This window comes from Dermacentor andersoni, chromosome 4 (genome assembly GCF_023375885.2).
Source record: "Dermacentor andersoni chromosome 4, qqDerAnde1_hic_scaffold, whole genome shotgun sequence".
Lineage (NCBI taxonomy): Eukaryota > Metazoa > Arthropoda > Arachnida > Ixodida > Ixodidae > Dermacentor > Dermacentor andersoni.
In genome coordinates this window covers 47888599-47901930 of record NC_092817.1, presented here as the reverse complement: position 1 = coordinate 47901930, position 13332 = coordinate 47888599, and the positions used below count along the sequence as shown (strand labels likewise).

Here is a 13332-nt window from a genome sequence, read left to right as displayed (position 1 = left end):
GAGTGGAATTTCTTTCCCAGCTTCGTTGCTTCATAAGTTGGATAGTTAATGTTGAATAATTATCTAATTAAGCAAAATACAAAAACAGCGTGACATACTTAATACAAAAATGAGCAACATGGATTTGGTCGCGTCATCTTAGAGTGCGCTGGCATATTTTTAAACTATGGCTAAAGTTGGTTGAAACACCCTGTATATGGAACACTTCTTAATTACATAGAGAATAAAGTGAAAACCGACCAGCTCATGTAGATTCCGTGAAGAGGCGGACATTACTCTCACTGCAACACGCACTGAACAGAAAAACAATAAGAAATATTACCTAAATAAGCTTTTATCTTTAACATCATTGCAAGCGCTCATATGGCGAAATTGAAGCCAAACACTTTTGCTTACCAGAACTTCTAAAGCTAGTACCAGTCTTTGAATATATATCTTTAAAATGTACTGCAATATTTATTAGCCTTCTACTTCACAGTGTTCTAAAAGCGTCTCTTTAGCAGTTAAAGGCGACTTTAACTGGAACGCCAATGCATTTTTAGCAGACCTATCGGACGGATTTACCAAAGGTGGTGCTATTCGTATCATTTATGATAAGCAGTCATGACTTCATCACTTATCATCTTTAATTTCGAAAATTGAACCTTGTATCTCACAGAGAGCCATTTATAAAAGATAATTGCTGATTTTTTTTTTAATTAGCAACCTCGACATTGCGATCTGTAATGGGATGCACCTGAACATGCCTAATCGCCCTATTGCCTCCCTGAGATTCTTGAAACGTCTGTTGGAGCTTAAATAAAGCGTGGTGGTATTGTATGCACGTAAAGTCAGGCGTAAGGTATTACGTTTGTTGATGCGATAGACTAACTTACATGAGCAGGCAAGCTGTAGCCATCGACACAAGAGCGAGAAAGGTCGCCGTCACCCACATACTGTCGTCTGCGGTCTCCTTGAGTTCCACAAGGCATGGGATGTCGTCTCTTGGTTCCGTTAGCCTGCGCGCAAGACAAAACAAGATACGATGATCACAAAACGTCGTTCTAGCACGGGAAGGCTGCGACGCTTAGAACATGTCATCGTTCTTTTCTTCGGACGTCCTGACGCCACCCATAAGGTTATCTCTCTATTGATCCTACGTGAGGAGGACCTGCTATGACCTTCAGTTCTGTTTTTCTTTGAAGGTGCGTTATCGCTGTTGGGTAACACAAGGGTGACACAAACTTCGTCGCATTCTTTGCGCTATATGTTGCTAGTGCCTCTGTGAATTGTGGCGCATGGATGCGTCAGATAAAAGCCGTAGAACACCTGTAGTACATGTCGGAAACATTCCAAGGTCACTGCACCCGTACAAAGTTCACATATCAAGTCAGATTTCGGCGTTACTGCGAGCGCGACTGAGATCTTTGATAGCAAGGAGATGTCGGTGCAACTATAGAGACCATTCATGTAACATCAAGGGTGCATATTGCAGTGCTATTGCCAACTTATGTGACGCTGCTAGAAATAAGCGGTTCGACACAACGCGTATTATGGTGGCTGTGAAGCGTTAAGATTTAGCAATTGGTAATACTCGTCATTGACAGGAAAGATGACAGCTAATCAAAGTAAATCGAAAAGGAATGAACAAATTGAATACTGCTGCAAAGAAGTTAATAACGGAGCCATGAATTAGGCTTCGTTGCAAGCCTACTGCTCATTGGTAAACGTGGCGGCCGATCGTCTACATGGCACCTTGTTACGGCATGATGGAAATGTAGTATGTTCAGGTGATTTAGCGGGTGGGGCTTTTTAAAAGAAAGCTTTGGCAAAAATGAGAGAAGAAACGTGCGCAATGCTTGGGTGCACACAAAGAGCCGCAAATCAGCGTTTACCAGACGCTGTACACTTTCGTGGCTACAAACATCCGAGAGTTGATCGCTATACTAAAGAATATTTATTTTTCTACAGTTAGCACGCTCGTGGATGTATGAAAACCCTGAAAAGCTTCTTATTTTTCTCTTTTGTAGTTCATAAGCTATTTTCTATTGTCGTCCTGTCATTCTTTTTATTTTAATGAAATCCTGTCATTCTTGTCTCGGTATACTGTTGTACATAAGTGGGCCGCTTTTTCTTAATTTTTGTTGGAAGTAAGCGCAGCATGCGTCTAGTCTGTCATTGTCACACGTTGCACTGTTCAATGCTACAAAAACGTAAACATATTAAGAGAGCGCCGAATTCCAACCGAAGAGTGCCGAGATCAGGGTCAGGAATTAACATATGCCCTGTGTCGTCTTTCTTCTCTCGCGCCCCTCGATGCTTGTGTTCGCATTTTGCAAGTACGAGCCGACTAGCCCAGCAAGACGTGTTACATAAAACAGGTCGTTTGAGTATCTCACGCTTTGATGATCTTGATAATATCGTTGCGCCGTGTTTCTTTGGGCATCAATCCCGATGTTGTCGTCGTCTTCCTGGCGCGTCAATATGATTGCCAGTCCGTAGCGGAACCCGCCTAAACAGACGTGGAGGCGTGTCAACTGAATGAAGACTTCAACATAGAAGAAATGTTTCAGAAAGCGTCACTGAACAAATGGAACCCTCTGCGACTTGTCCTGTCGTGGCCGTAACTGCGCTTTTCAGGTTACGCAGCGTGTCCTCCAGCTAGCCATATCGACAGGTGGCTAGCCATGCCAATTTCCTGATTCGGCAGCAAAAGAGAGATAAACCTTTTTTGTGCGTTATCATTATTTCATTCGCGCTATCTGTACGTCTTTCGGGAGAGCGCTTCGTAGACGCCTGCTTCTTTTTCGGCTACGCTGCAGCTTCGTGATTGTTGACCGCTGTCCTTTTGCGCTGTGTCGTTGTAGGCCAAGCATGCTGTCGCGACTCCATTCCATCTCAATGCGGATGCTTCGGAAAAATCTATGGGCACTTCGCTGAGCTAAATTGAAATAGGCGAAAGCCAATCTATGAATACCTCGGTAGCTGTTGTCTGAACTGTTCTACGAGCGGACGCCGCCATAGCCGCGAGCATGGGATGCAATCACAGGTTGGCTGCAAGGTTTGTTGCCGATGTGCACGCACCCCATCGCGATTGTCCGCGCCCTCCCAAGCGCCCACTCGCCCAGCGCTACTGGCATGGCGCCTCCTCTCCTTGCTCCCCTCGCGGGTGATCACCGCTTTCCTGCTTCCACCAGGGATTGCACCCGTACACTCATGAGCCACTAAAGGCTTACTTACGCCTTAATATTCATGTGCACTTGTGACTGACGGCTGTGATATGACCGTATGTCAAATGACCGCATTCATGCACGTCCTTTTCCCTCACCGTCACACCTTATGACTCTTTCATTCCCCTTCAGCAGCCTGGAATAGTTTGTCACAGGCAAAAATCTTTTCTGTATGTTTAATACACTTCCTCTCTCTCTCGTTCTTGACGTCTTCCACGGACTCTGAATGATTATATATGGAATTCATCTACTTTATACATAACACGAGTATGTATGAAATGAATATTTCCTAATCTATTGAAAGCCTTTAACGGAGAAGCACATCGTAAACTAGTGAGCAAGGTTGAATAAATTCTTAGGTCCGGTAGCACTTGATAAAAGCTAACCTTTCCTGTCGACGCCAATTTGTTGAAACAGAACGCCAACGATCCAACTGGGTCGACGTTTCATAGGGAGTACCACAAGGAACAGTCTTACCAGCAGTCGCCTCTTCATAGTATATATTATCCAGACATTGCAGGTAACATAAAAGCTTTGGTGCGCTTCTTTGCAGATGATTTCCTTATATTGCTATGGAACCGTACTACATAATACACTGACGATATTGGGCCGAAGTTTCTTGGCCTTTGAGCAGCTGCGACAACGTTACGCGAATTGCTTGGCATGAGCTCGAGGTGGCTTACCCGGCTATCTTAGAATACAGCTCCAACCAGCCTGCAGTCCCGAATTCCCTCATTCAAGCAGCCAGGCACGAAGCCAGTATTTATTTTCGGAGGGGGCAGGAGGCAGCAGTGGTCCGTACAACAAGCTGCTTTCCCGTATATATATTACAAAACATACTAGGACACTTCATACCCAGAACAAGTACCCTCTGTTTGAAATAGAAATTAAAGAAATGTAACAAACACTTCATGTTTGCCTCTCCTTATACGTCAGGTTTGATATTACGTACGTGTTATTACATAAACGGCGTCTAGCTGATTATGCGTCCAAGTAAACTTGTGAAGGAGCATCAAACATGGATTAAATATTCATGTTCAGCTGTGATCCGTCATTCTGTAACAGCATCGTTTTTAAAGCACCGAAAAAAAAAACGCGAAATGTCGCACAGGCTGGTGCGACATTCGCACAGTCCGCACAGTCACAGATGAGGGTTCAACCTCAGTTAAATACATATAGTAGTTTATTCATTGATGCGACAACGTATTTGCACGCCTAAGAGGCATAATATTATTCGACGGTTAGATGGCGTGATGATTGCACTACAATACCGTCGCCGTGCTGACGTGCTCGTTCCGTCGTTGTCATTCAAAATTCGTCATTTGATTCACGTCATGCCGTCATCGTAACGTTGCCATTTGGCCATCTTCATCAATTCTGAACCGTTAACCCAAACCCAATGTCGTCACGTCATCGTCATTATACTGCCTACGACGTTCCACTGACATCATTGTGTCTCCGCCATTGTACTGAATTCTTGCTGTTGCCATTTAATCGTAATTATGTCGCCGTTGTCATGCCATCGTCGTCATTATATTGTCGTCACACAGTCGCTCTCATGCACCCGTTCTTCTACCATTCTCGTCATTGTTCTGCCATTATCGTCATTCCAGCTTTGTGATCTGGATGTTGTTGTCCCGTCGTCGTACTTCACTGCCGTCTTCCCATTTTCTTCATGCCCAGCGTCGTCACACTGTTCTCGTTCTGCCATCCTCATCATTTCAGAATCTTCGTGTCGTTGTCGTCATACTGATGTCGTCATCCCGCCCTTGCCATTCAATCGACGTCATTCAGTCTTCATATTTTAGTTGTCGGCCTTGCGTCGTCGTCACGCAGTCATCGTCACGCCGTCGTGTTCATTGGCGACTTTGCCAAGAGAGGGCCAAAGCTATGCGGGTTGATACCAGAGACCGTGTATATCCTATATAGCCGAAGCAGTGAAAGTCTCAGGATTACCATTACCGATATTAAATAAACATGACTTCTCCTGCCTTGCGTGGCCGGTTGTCTGCACCACTTAACTGTGGCCAAATCCGGGAGATAGTCTACAGACTATAGGCCGGTTTCGGAGACACTGTAATCAGCGAAAGAATAAACGCTAATCTTTGCTAATCGCATCACCGTCGACAGTCCTCGTGAAATAGGTTATGCATAATCCTTCTCGCCTTCTAGATCTGTGACGGCCCTTTTAGTATATGGATATGCGCCTTTCACAAATCTTTTACGTAAAGTTCAAAGGCGGGAGGCAGAGGGTTAAAGCTACCCTTGGCAACGTGCCTTGGTAGGACAAGTTGCAAGGTCGGTACACTGTTGATCGGTGTCAGATGGTTTTAGAAGCGGCACTCGCAGGCTCTCAGATCATCGATTTAGGGAATGAACTTGGCTCGCCCGTGGTACTCCTCCTTTGAATGAGAACAAAAATTGGCCCGACATTTCTGTTTGCCGACCGTGCACCCGTGGCAATTCGCTGTTGACTCGAACGTGGTCGTTTTGCGTGGCTTCAAAATAAAATTGCCTTGCTTGTATCGAGGGAATAAGATACCGCGATAATGATGCTATGCACTCTTGCCAGATAGGCGCAAAGACTTATGCGACCATAACGTTTAATGGGCGTACGGTAGCGCGATTAAAATACGGGATAAAAGCAAACACAAAGGACACAAACAGAGCTGTTTGGGTGCCTTTGTATCTTCTTTTGTCCCCTCTTTTAATCGCGCTACCGTACACCCCTTAAAGATACATTACCAACAAGCCCACATTGCAACCCTCGTGAACTTCCTATCGTTCAGTTGCCTGCCTGTGACAATATGTTGGGGAAATTAGTTTCTTTGCTAGTAAGCGCGAGTGTACCTCTTGCAGAAGAAAAATAAATGCGTAACTGCTTATACTTGCATTTCTCTTTCACTTGTGAAAATCGGCCAGGAGATTCATTTTGAGGTTGAGGCGGTGTTAGGAATGGCCTGCCGAGGTGCCAACATGCAAAGTTTCTCAGCCAGCTGCAGCAGCAGGGTTGGCGTTTTCTGGGAAGCCACCGTCATCCTCTAGCCAAACGGCGCCACTAAGTTTACTGGGAGCGAAGGACAATACGCCGAGTCAGCGACCCTTCGTCGCCGGAATGCTGAGACGTGATCGACGAACCAGGCTTTGTTATTGAACCCGCCACCGCCGATCTCGTATGCCGTGAGCGGGGGAGTTCTCGAGGGAAGGTAATTGGCGGCACCTCCCCACACGCCTTTCAAGCCGCAAGCCCCGAGTTCAGCGAAGCCCGTCTCACCTCGGTGGGGGCAGTGAAACCAGTGCGTACGTCTGTGTGTAAGCCCTCCCGCTCAAAGGCGGCTCGGCTACGATGCTAGAACATTTCCCTCACCTAGGGATCTAAGGAGCACGGAGGTATTATAAGCGGCTGTTTGTCACTGCTAGGGTGTGCTCGTCAGTGTCCTCTGTCATCGTGCTCGTGAGCAGTGTGCTCGTGCTCGCATACTGTATGCTTCGTCTTGCGTGCCCCATTTGGGAATCACGCTAGACTGTGTAAATGTATCTCATGTTCTAATGTAAATTACAGTAAATAAATACTGCTCGCCTAGTCCTGTCCTCCCAAGTTCCTCCCTACGACCTACAATCCTTACAACTGGTGGCAGTGGTGGCATCGACCTAAAACCCTTACAACTGAATGGCAGCGCAGCGGTGAGATCAGCCTACGACTCGTAGACAGCAACGGCAGCTCACGGACGTTGGCACATGGCGACCGACCGGTATCTCGATCAAGTTGGAGGCCACTTGGGACTGACCACCTCTTGCAACTGACTGGATACGGCGGAGAAGGACCGGTGATATGGTGCTGCTTCAGTGGGTAAGCGTTTGGTTTTGGCTGTAAGATTTACCAGGCTTCGACCTCTCTGTGTGTGTAGATTTGATTCGCTGGGATCTTTTACTTGTATTCTGATTTGCGTGGATATCGCAGCAAGTGTTGTGCGACAGCAGTGCCAAAGCTTAAAGTAGCGACCATGGTCCTATTGTATTTTACGGGAACTGACCTGTTGTGGTTGTGTGAAGAGCTCATGATAGACGTAGAGGAAGACTTGACAGAATAAGAGATTCGTAAGACCATTCTCGAAAGCGACAATGATTTGAAATTCATAGAACCAATGGGCAAATGAATTCTAAGTAAAAGACAGGAACGGGAATCAATTAGGCAAGAACGCCAAGAGCGTGAGCAAAAACGGGAGAAGCCTGAAAAAGAAATGGCAGCAGTGAACAAACACATACAAGATTTTCAGCAGTTAAACTCACGAAGTCAACAGCGGCTTGAGAAATCTGTAGGCCGGACGCAGCGAAAATGGGAGGAAGTCGACAGCAGATTTCAGTCGAAAGCGGAGGAGAGTAGTAGTACCTGTGAGATTAGCAGCACGTTCATAGGTGAAGTCGAAGTGCTAGCAGCTAACGATGCGTTAGTAGCAACAGAGGCCGTTAAAGGCTGTAATGAGAGCGACGAGGTGCTGTGCCAACAGAGCATTGTAGAGACAGCTAGGCCAGCTGTGAATGAATTGGCACAGTCACCGCGCGTGTGCGTCGCATCTAATCTTGACGAGGTCGTTAGCGAGATACAGAGTACTGCTGACTCGACAGACGTGGGCACCCATGTCGAGTCAGATCAGCATGCCGAAGGGCCAGCTGGACGATGCAGTTGAGGGCAGTTCGGAGGATTGCGAGCTCCGTAGCTCAAGGGAAGACAACTGCATGGATCAGGGATCGGTGCAGCTCTCCGCCAGTCTAGGTAGCCAAGACAGGGATGATTTAATTAGGAATCATTCGGACTGTGCGCGTGAGACAGCGATCGATACCGACGGGTTGTGTGCCGATGCACAGCGTGAGCTGGGCAATGCAGTAGAGGGCAGTTCGCAAGAGCGCGAGTTGCATAGCTCGAGTAAAGACTGCTGCATTGTTCCAGAGTCGGTTGAGCTGTCCGCCAGTCGAGGCAGAGAGAGAGTAGATTTAAATGCAAATCACTCAGACTGTGCGGATAGGAGAGCGATCCGGGCCGACGAGATGTGTACCGGCCAGCACGAGGCGCGAGAGGGCGGCATGAAAGGGAATTCAAAGGAAAAAGCGCCGTAGAAAGAAGCGCTGTAAAGATCGGAATGCGGTGGCTAATGTAGTGCAGCCAAAGACGGCGACAGACGCAAAAAGGCAGGGCGCGAAGAAAAGAAAGGTGCAGTCGTCGTTGACGATGTTGGCGCATCAAAAACATTCGAGCCACCGGTCAAAAAGAGACCGAGATGCATGTTCTGCATGGACGCGGACAAAGGGCACGGGGCAGTTACGTTCCTCGTTGTTCTGTCGTTCTTTTCGGAGTGCAGCATGTAGTGCGAAGGAGCGCAAGGTGGCAAGACGAGACGAGGTGCTAGGGAGTCGCGACGCGGTCAGTCGAGTTCGTGATGAAAGCGTGGCGCCAGGACGCAAATTGGCGCAGAAACTGTAACGTGTTGAAGGAGCTGATAGTGTGTCGGCCCTTTTGTTGTTCCTGGGTAGCCAGAATAGCTTTTGAACTGCGACCACCTCGAGTACGGCTCAAAAGTATGAGTCAGATGTAAACGTTTGGAACGAGAGGCCAAGAGAGCTTCCGTAGAAGTAAAACGTGTTATTTTGTTTTGTTTTTGAGCATTTAGAAAATTTTTGCGATTTGAGACTAAAGTTTCTTTCAATATATAAGGTATGAGCTTTGTTTATGTTGTCGTTTGAGAAGCTCCGTGGTTTGAAAGAGGTGTATTATGTAAACATTTAATCTCGCGAGTTGTTAATTAATGAGTAGATGGGCTTTCTTTTCTTGTGAGTAACCTAAAGGTCAAGGTTGTCCGTGTGAGGCCTATGGTAACGCCGATGTGTATTAGTTAACCTTTTCTTTATAAGTGTTTTCGAATTTTTTAAGGTTAAGGGTGTAGGTTTTCAGTTGTGCACAATTTGCACTGAGAAGCGTTCGTAGTTCCATTAGCGCGTGTCCTGTGCAGACGGAGGGAAGCAGATGGTTTATGGCTGAGTTGCTCGTGTGTTGAGGGCGGCCGTATTTTGACTTCTCTAATAAGCGTGCGTGGAACGAGTTATTAGCAGACGCATTTTTTGAGGGTTATGCGGTGTGCGTGAGTTACGCAAGTTTAGTTGCTCGGTTAAGTTACGTGTCCTGTATGGACTAGAGAAAGACATGTGAGTAAGCGTGATGGAACGTTTGCGTGTGACGCAAGCACGTGTTCGGAATAGGGACCCCAAAGCTAGCGCGATTGCAGTTACGTACCTGTGGAGTTCACCAGACTGTTCAGTGGCACCAGTACGTGCGATAAGTACGCCACTGCGATAGGGTAAGAACAGGCTGTTCGAGAAGTTAGGCTGCTTAAGTTATGTTTGGGTGTCGGTATTTGAGATCCTTCGGTTTAGTTATGCCACGGTTCTGCGTAAACCTTTGCTCTTGTGCAGCACGACAGTGAGATCTGGTTAAAGTCAGGGGGAACGTGTACGCTCGCTTTGGCGGCACGAAATTTTGGGGCAAAATTTGGGGTTCCCAGTTGAGTGGCTTGCATTGAAATTTTGATAGGAGGCCTGGTGGATTAACAGCTAATTCCGGGTGTTTGCACGCTGAGTGATTTTGTGTTGCCGGGATCGACTCTTCCGTGCCGGTTGTTGTAAGATGGTTTAAGGCATTCCAAGTGCGCAGGGATTGCAGAGAGCAAAGCCATCTTCTTGCTCGCCAGCCATTCTCTTTCTGCCCAGCGGTTGTCAGCACTGGCCAGTCGAGATTTTCCGGGCCATGGAGGAGCTATTAGGAATGGCCTGCCGAGGTGCCAACATGCAAAGTTTCTCAGCCAGCTGCAGCAGCAGGGCTGGCGTTTTCTGGGAAGCCACCGTCATCCTCTAGCCAAACGGCGCCACTAAGTGTACTGTGAGCGAAGGACAATACGCCGAGTCAGCGACCTTTCGTCGCCAGAATGCTGAGACGCGATCGACGAACCAGGCTCTGTTACTGAACCCGCCACCGCCGACCTGGTCTGCCGTGAGCGGGGGAGTTCTCGAGGGAAGGTAATTGGCGGCACCTCCCCACGCGCCTTTCAAGCCGTAAGCCCCGAGTTCTCCGAAGCCCGTCTCACCTTGGTGGGGGCAGTGAAACCAGCGCGCACGCGTGTGTGTATGCCCTCCCGCTGAAAGGCGGCTCGGGTACGATGATTCGAACGTTTCCCTCACCTAGGGATCCAGGGAGCACGGAGGTATTATAAGCGGCTGTTTGTCGCTGCTAGGGTGTGCTCGTCAGTGTGCTCTGTGATCGTGCTCACATGCTGCATGCTTCGTCTGTAATTACTGTAAATAAATCCTGATCGCCTAGTCCTGTCCTCCCAAGTTCCTCCCTACGACCTACAACCCTTACAACTGGTGGCAGCGGCGAGATCGTCCGACAACTCTTACAGCGGGTGGAGAATGGCGCCTCCTTTAATACGCACTTGCAAGGAGTTTTCCGCTAGGAGTTGACCAAAATGGGTTCCTACTCCCTCCGCTGGTATATAGCACGGCCTTGAGACCCGCATGGATACTGGATTTGAGTTATTGCAATATCGTGTGCACTCGAGAGTAGCGTAATATTGGGCTTACGCCTCGTTAAACGATTTATTTCTAACCAGGTTTTCGCAAGCCATCTTAAGGATAAGGGGCGACCCCATGGGTCGCCTCGTATCGCCATGTTTCTAATGGTACGGTTCTCACACAGAGAACGTGTATTGTTATCAGAAATTGAGAGCAACTGACTCGCGGATATCGGATCTATGTGCCCCTACTTACGTGGCTGGTGAAACAGCCCACAAATGTTATTGGACGACTCTAAAGCGACGAACAAATCTCATTTCGCCCACACTATTAACGACATATTAAAGATTTTTGTATGAAGCCCAATTCTTGATTCACCAATTCTTGAAACATCCCCTTCTTGATTTCCGCGCGGAAACGTGTTTATTTATTTATTTATTTATTTATTTATGCTGCACACCCCCGTGAGGTCCATGTAGCAGGCGCCATACTAGAATCAAGCAACACAAATGTAGATATAAACTATTATGTTCAATTCGGACCGTTATGACGCCGAAAGACTTCTCAAATGTTGTCTTGCTAGATGGAGTCTTCTTTACACAAATAGACACAAATATCTATGACGCCACTGTGGCCCAGTACACTATAGAGAGTTTTGAGTGCTAGAAGCAAGCGGCCTGCGTACTCAAGTACTAGGGCCCATGCGCAGACGCAGGCGTAAGGTTCTGCGCATGCGCAGTACCGTAGCCCCTAGTACTTGCGCACGCAGGCTGCTTGCGTTCCCTAATCTAAAGCTCTCTGTTATACTTAAAGGGGCATTTCCACTCATATTTCATTTCTGTGTCTATTTTCATCAAACCTCCTATCACGGCAAGACTTTCACTGTAGCACAAAAATTTTGTGTCTGTAATGATTCAACTGGCAAACACTTAGTATTTAGCAGTAGATATGTTAGAAAAGTGTATAATAGCAGCGTCTTACCAGTACTCACCTACGGGGCAGAAACCTGGAGGCTTACGAAAAGGGTTCTACTTAAATTGAGGACGACGCAACGAGGTATGGAAAGAAGAGTGATGGGTGTAACGTTAAGGGATAAGAAAAGAGCAGATTGGGTGAGGGAACAAACGCTAGTGAATGACATATTAGTTGAGATCAAGAAAAAGAAATGGGCATGGGCAGGACATGTAATGAGGAGGGAAGATAACCGATGGTCATTAAGGGTTACGGACTGGATTCCAAGGGAAGGGAAGCGTAGCAGGGGGCGGCAGTAAGTATAAAGGTGGGCGGATGGCCACAATTAGTACATGACCGGGGTAGTTGGAGAAGTATGGGAGAGTCCTTTGCCCTGCAGTGGGCGTAACCAGGCTGATGATGATGATGATGTTAGAATAGCAACTTGGGCTTGTTGTTTTTCCATCCTAGTGTTAACAGCGCAAAACGAAGAACCGACACGAGACGAAAAGACGAGATCACAAGCCCTGACTTTCAACGACAAAGCTTGTGCCACAGAATTCAGACGCTTTGAAGTGCTCAAAAAAGCACAATAACCTGCTGGTTCGGAAAATTATTGAGGCAGCCAAGATTGCCAGACTTCGGGAGCAATGTATTGGCACGCTGTTCTTGTTGCTAACAAAATAAAAAGAACTTGAGCTTTAGCAAGTGCAATCATTATCTTGATTGCGAAAAACTGCGTATTTCACATGATGTGCAATGACGCGTTTGTGACACGTGCGGGCAAATATATAAGAAGCCGTGTTTTTTTTTTTTCAAATAAACGTTGTTGAAAGGAAGCACTTCTGGCGTCATCTTCTCGTCTCGTGTCCCTTCTACGTTTTGCACTGTTAACACAAAGAAGTATATGTGCCATCTAGAAATTCCTAATGAAAGATCATATCGACTACTTTTCGTTCGTGATATATTGTTGCATGATCATTCGGCTCGCCAATCGCTTTCCGTGAAAAATTTATTTGGCTATTTACATGGTTCACTTCGAAGTTTAGCTTGCGAGGTTCTCGTTCGCCAAACTGTGCAGCAAGATCCAAGGACCATTAGCGGGTGTCGACACCATGGCGTACTGCCCAATCTCCATGGTTCCCTGTATAGAATATTCAAAATAAGGAAATTCGTTACTCTCTTCCACATCAGTAACCCAGATTATGACGTTTCCTGCAGTAGGCTTTGTCCTAGTGTGACATCCTAATTCTGCTACTTTATACTGGTGTTATTCGGCGGAGTGTCGAATTCCGCCATGTATTATGCCCATATTGGCACAGAGGCCAGCTACAGCCTCTCCGATTGGCTCAATATGTCGGTATTACAGTATTCAGCAGTACGGTACAACTTGAAAATGTCCATAATAGCACCTCTAGTCTATCATGTCGTACACTCATGACACTGTAGCTGCAGTGCCGTTGGCACTGTTCTAAATGCGGTTGAACGATCAGCCGATCTAATGCAGTCACAATTGTCAACGCTAAAGGGAAGGGGTGTACGCACCATGCTGGGCGCGGCACCTAGCATGAGTAGATAAAATATTACAGTGACGTTTCTAATGGTGAACATG

The 13332-nt window shown here is 47.0% G+C and overlaps 1 protein-coding gene across 2 annotated transcripts in view; it reads right to left on the bottom strand.

The window, feature by feature from the left end:
* Window positions 1-12714: 12714 nt before the first annotated feature.
* Window positions 12715-13332, bottom strand: part of LOC126537071 (cytochrome P450 3A1-like) — a 62552-nt gene continuing 61934 nt past the window's right edge. For both annotated transcript variants that reach the window (XM_072287818.1, XM_050184206.3), the window contains exon 14: window positions 12715-12864. In XM_072287818.1, the coding sequence (XP_072143919.1) occupies window positions 12766-12864 (99 nt within the window). In that variant the 3' untranslated portion in view covers window positions 12715-12765. The remainder of the gene's footprint in view (window positions 12865-13332) is intronic.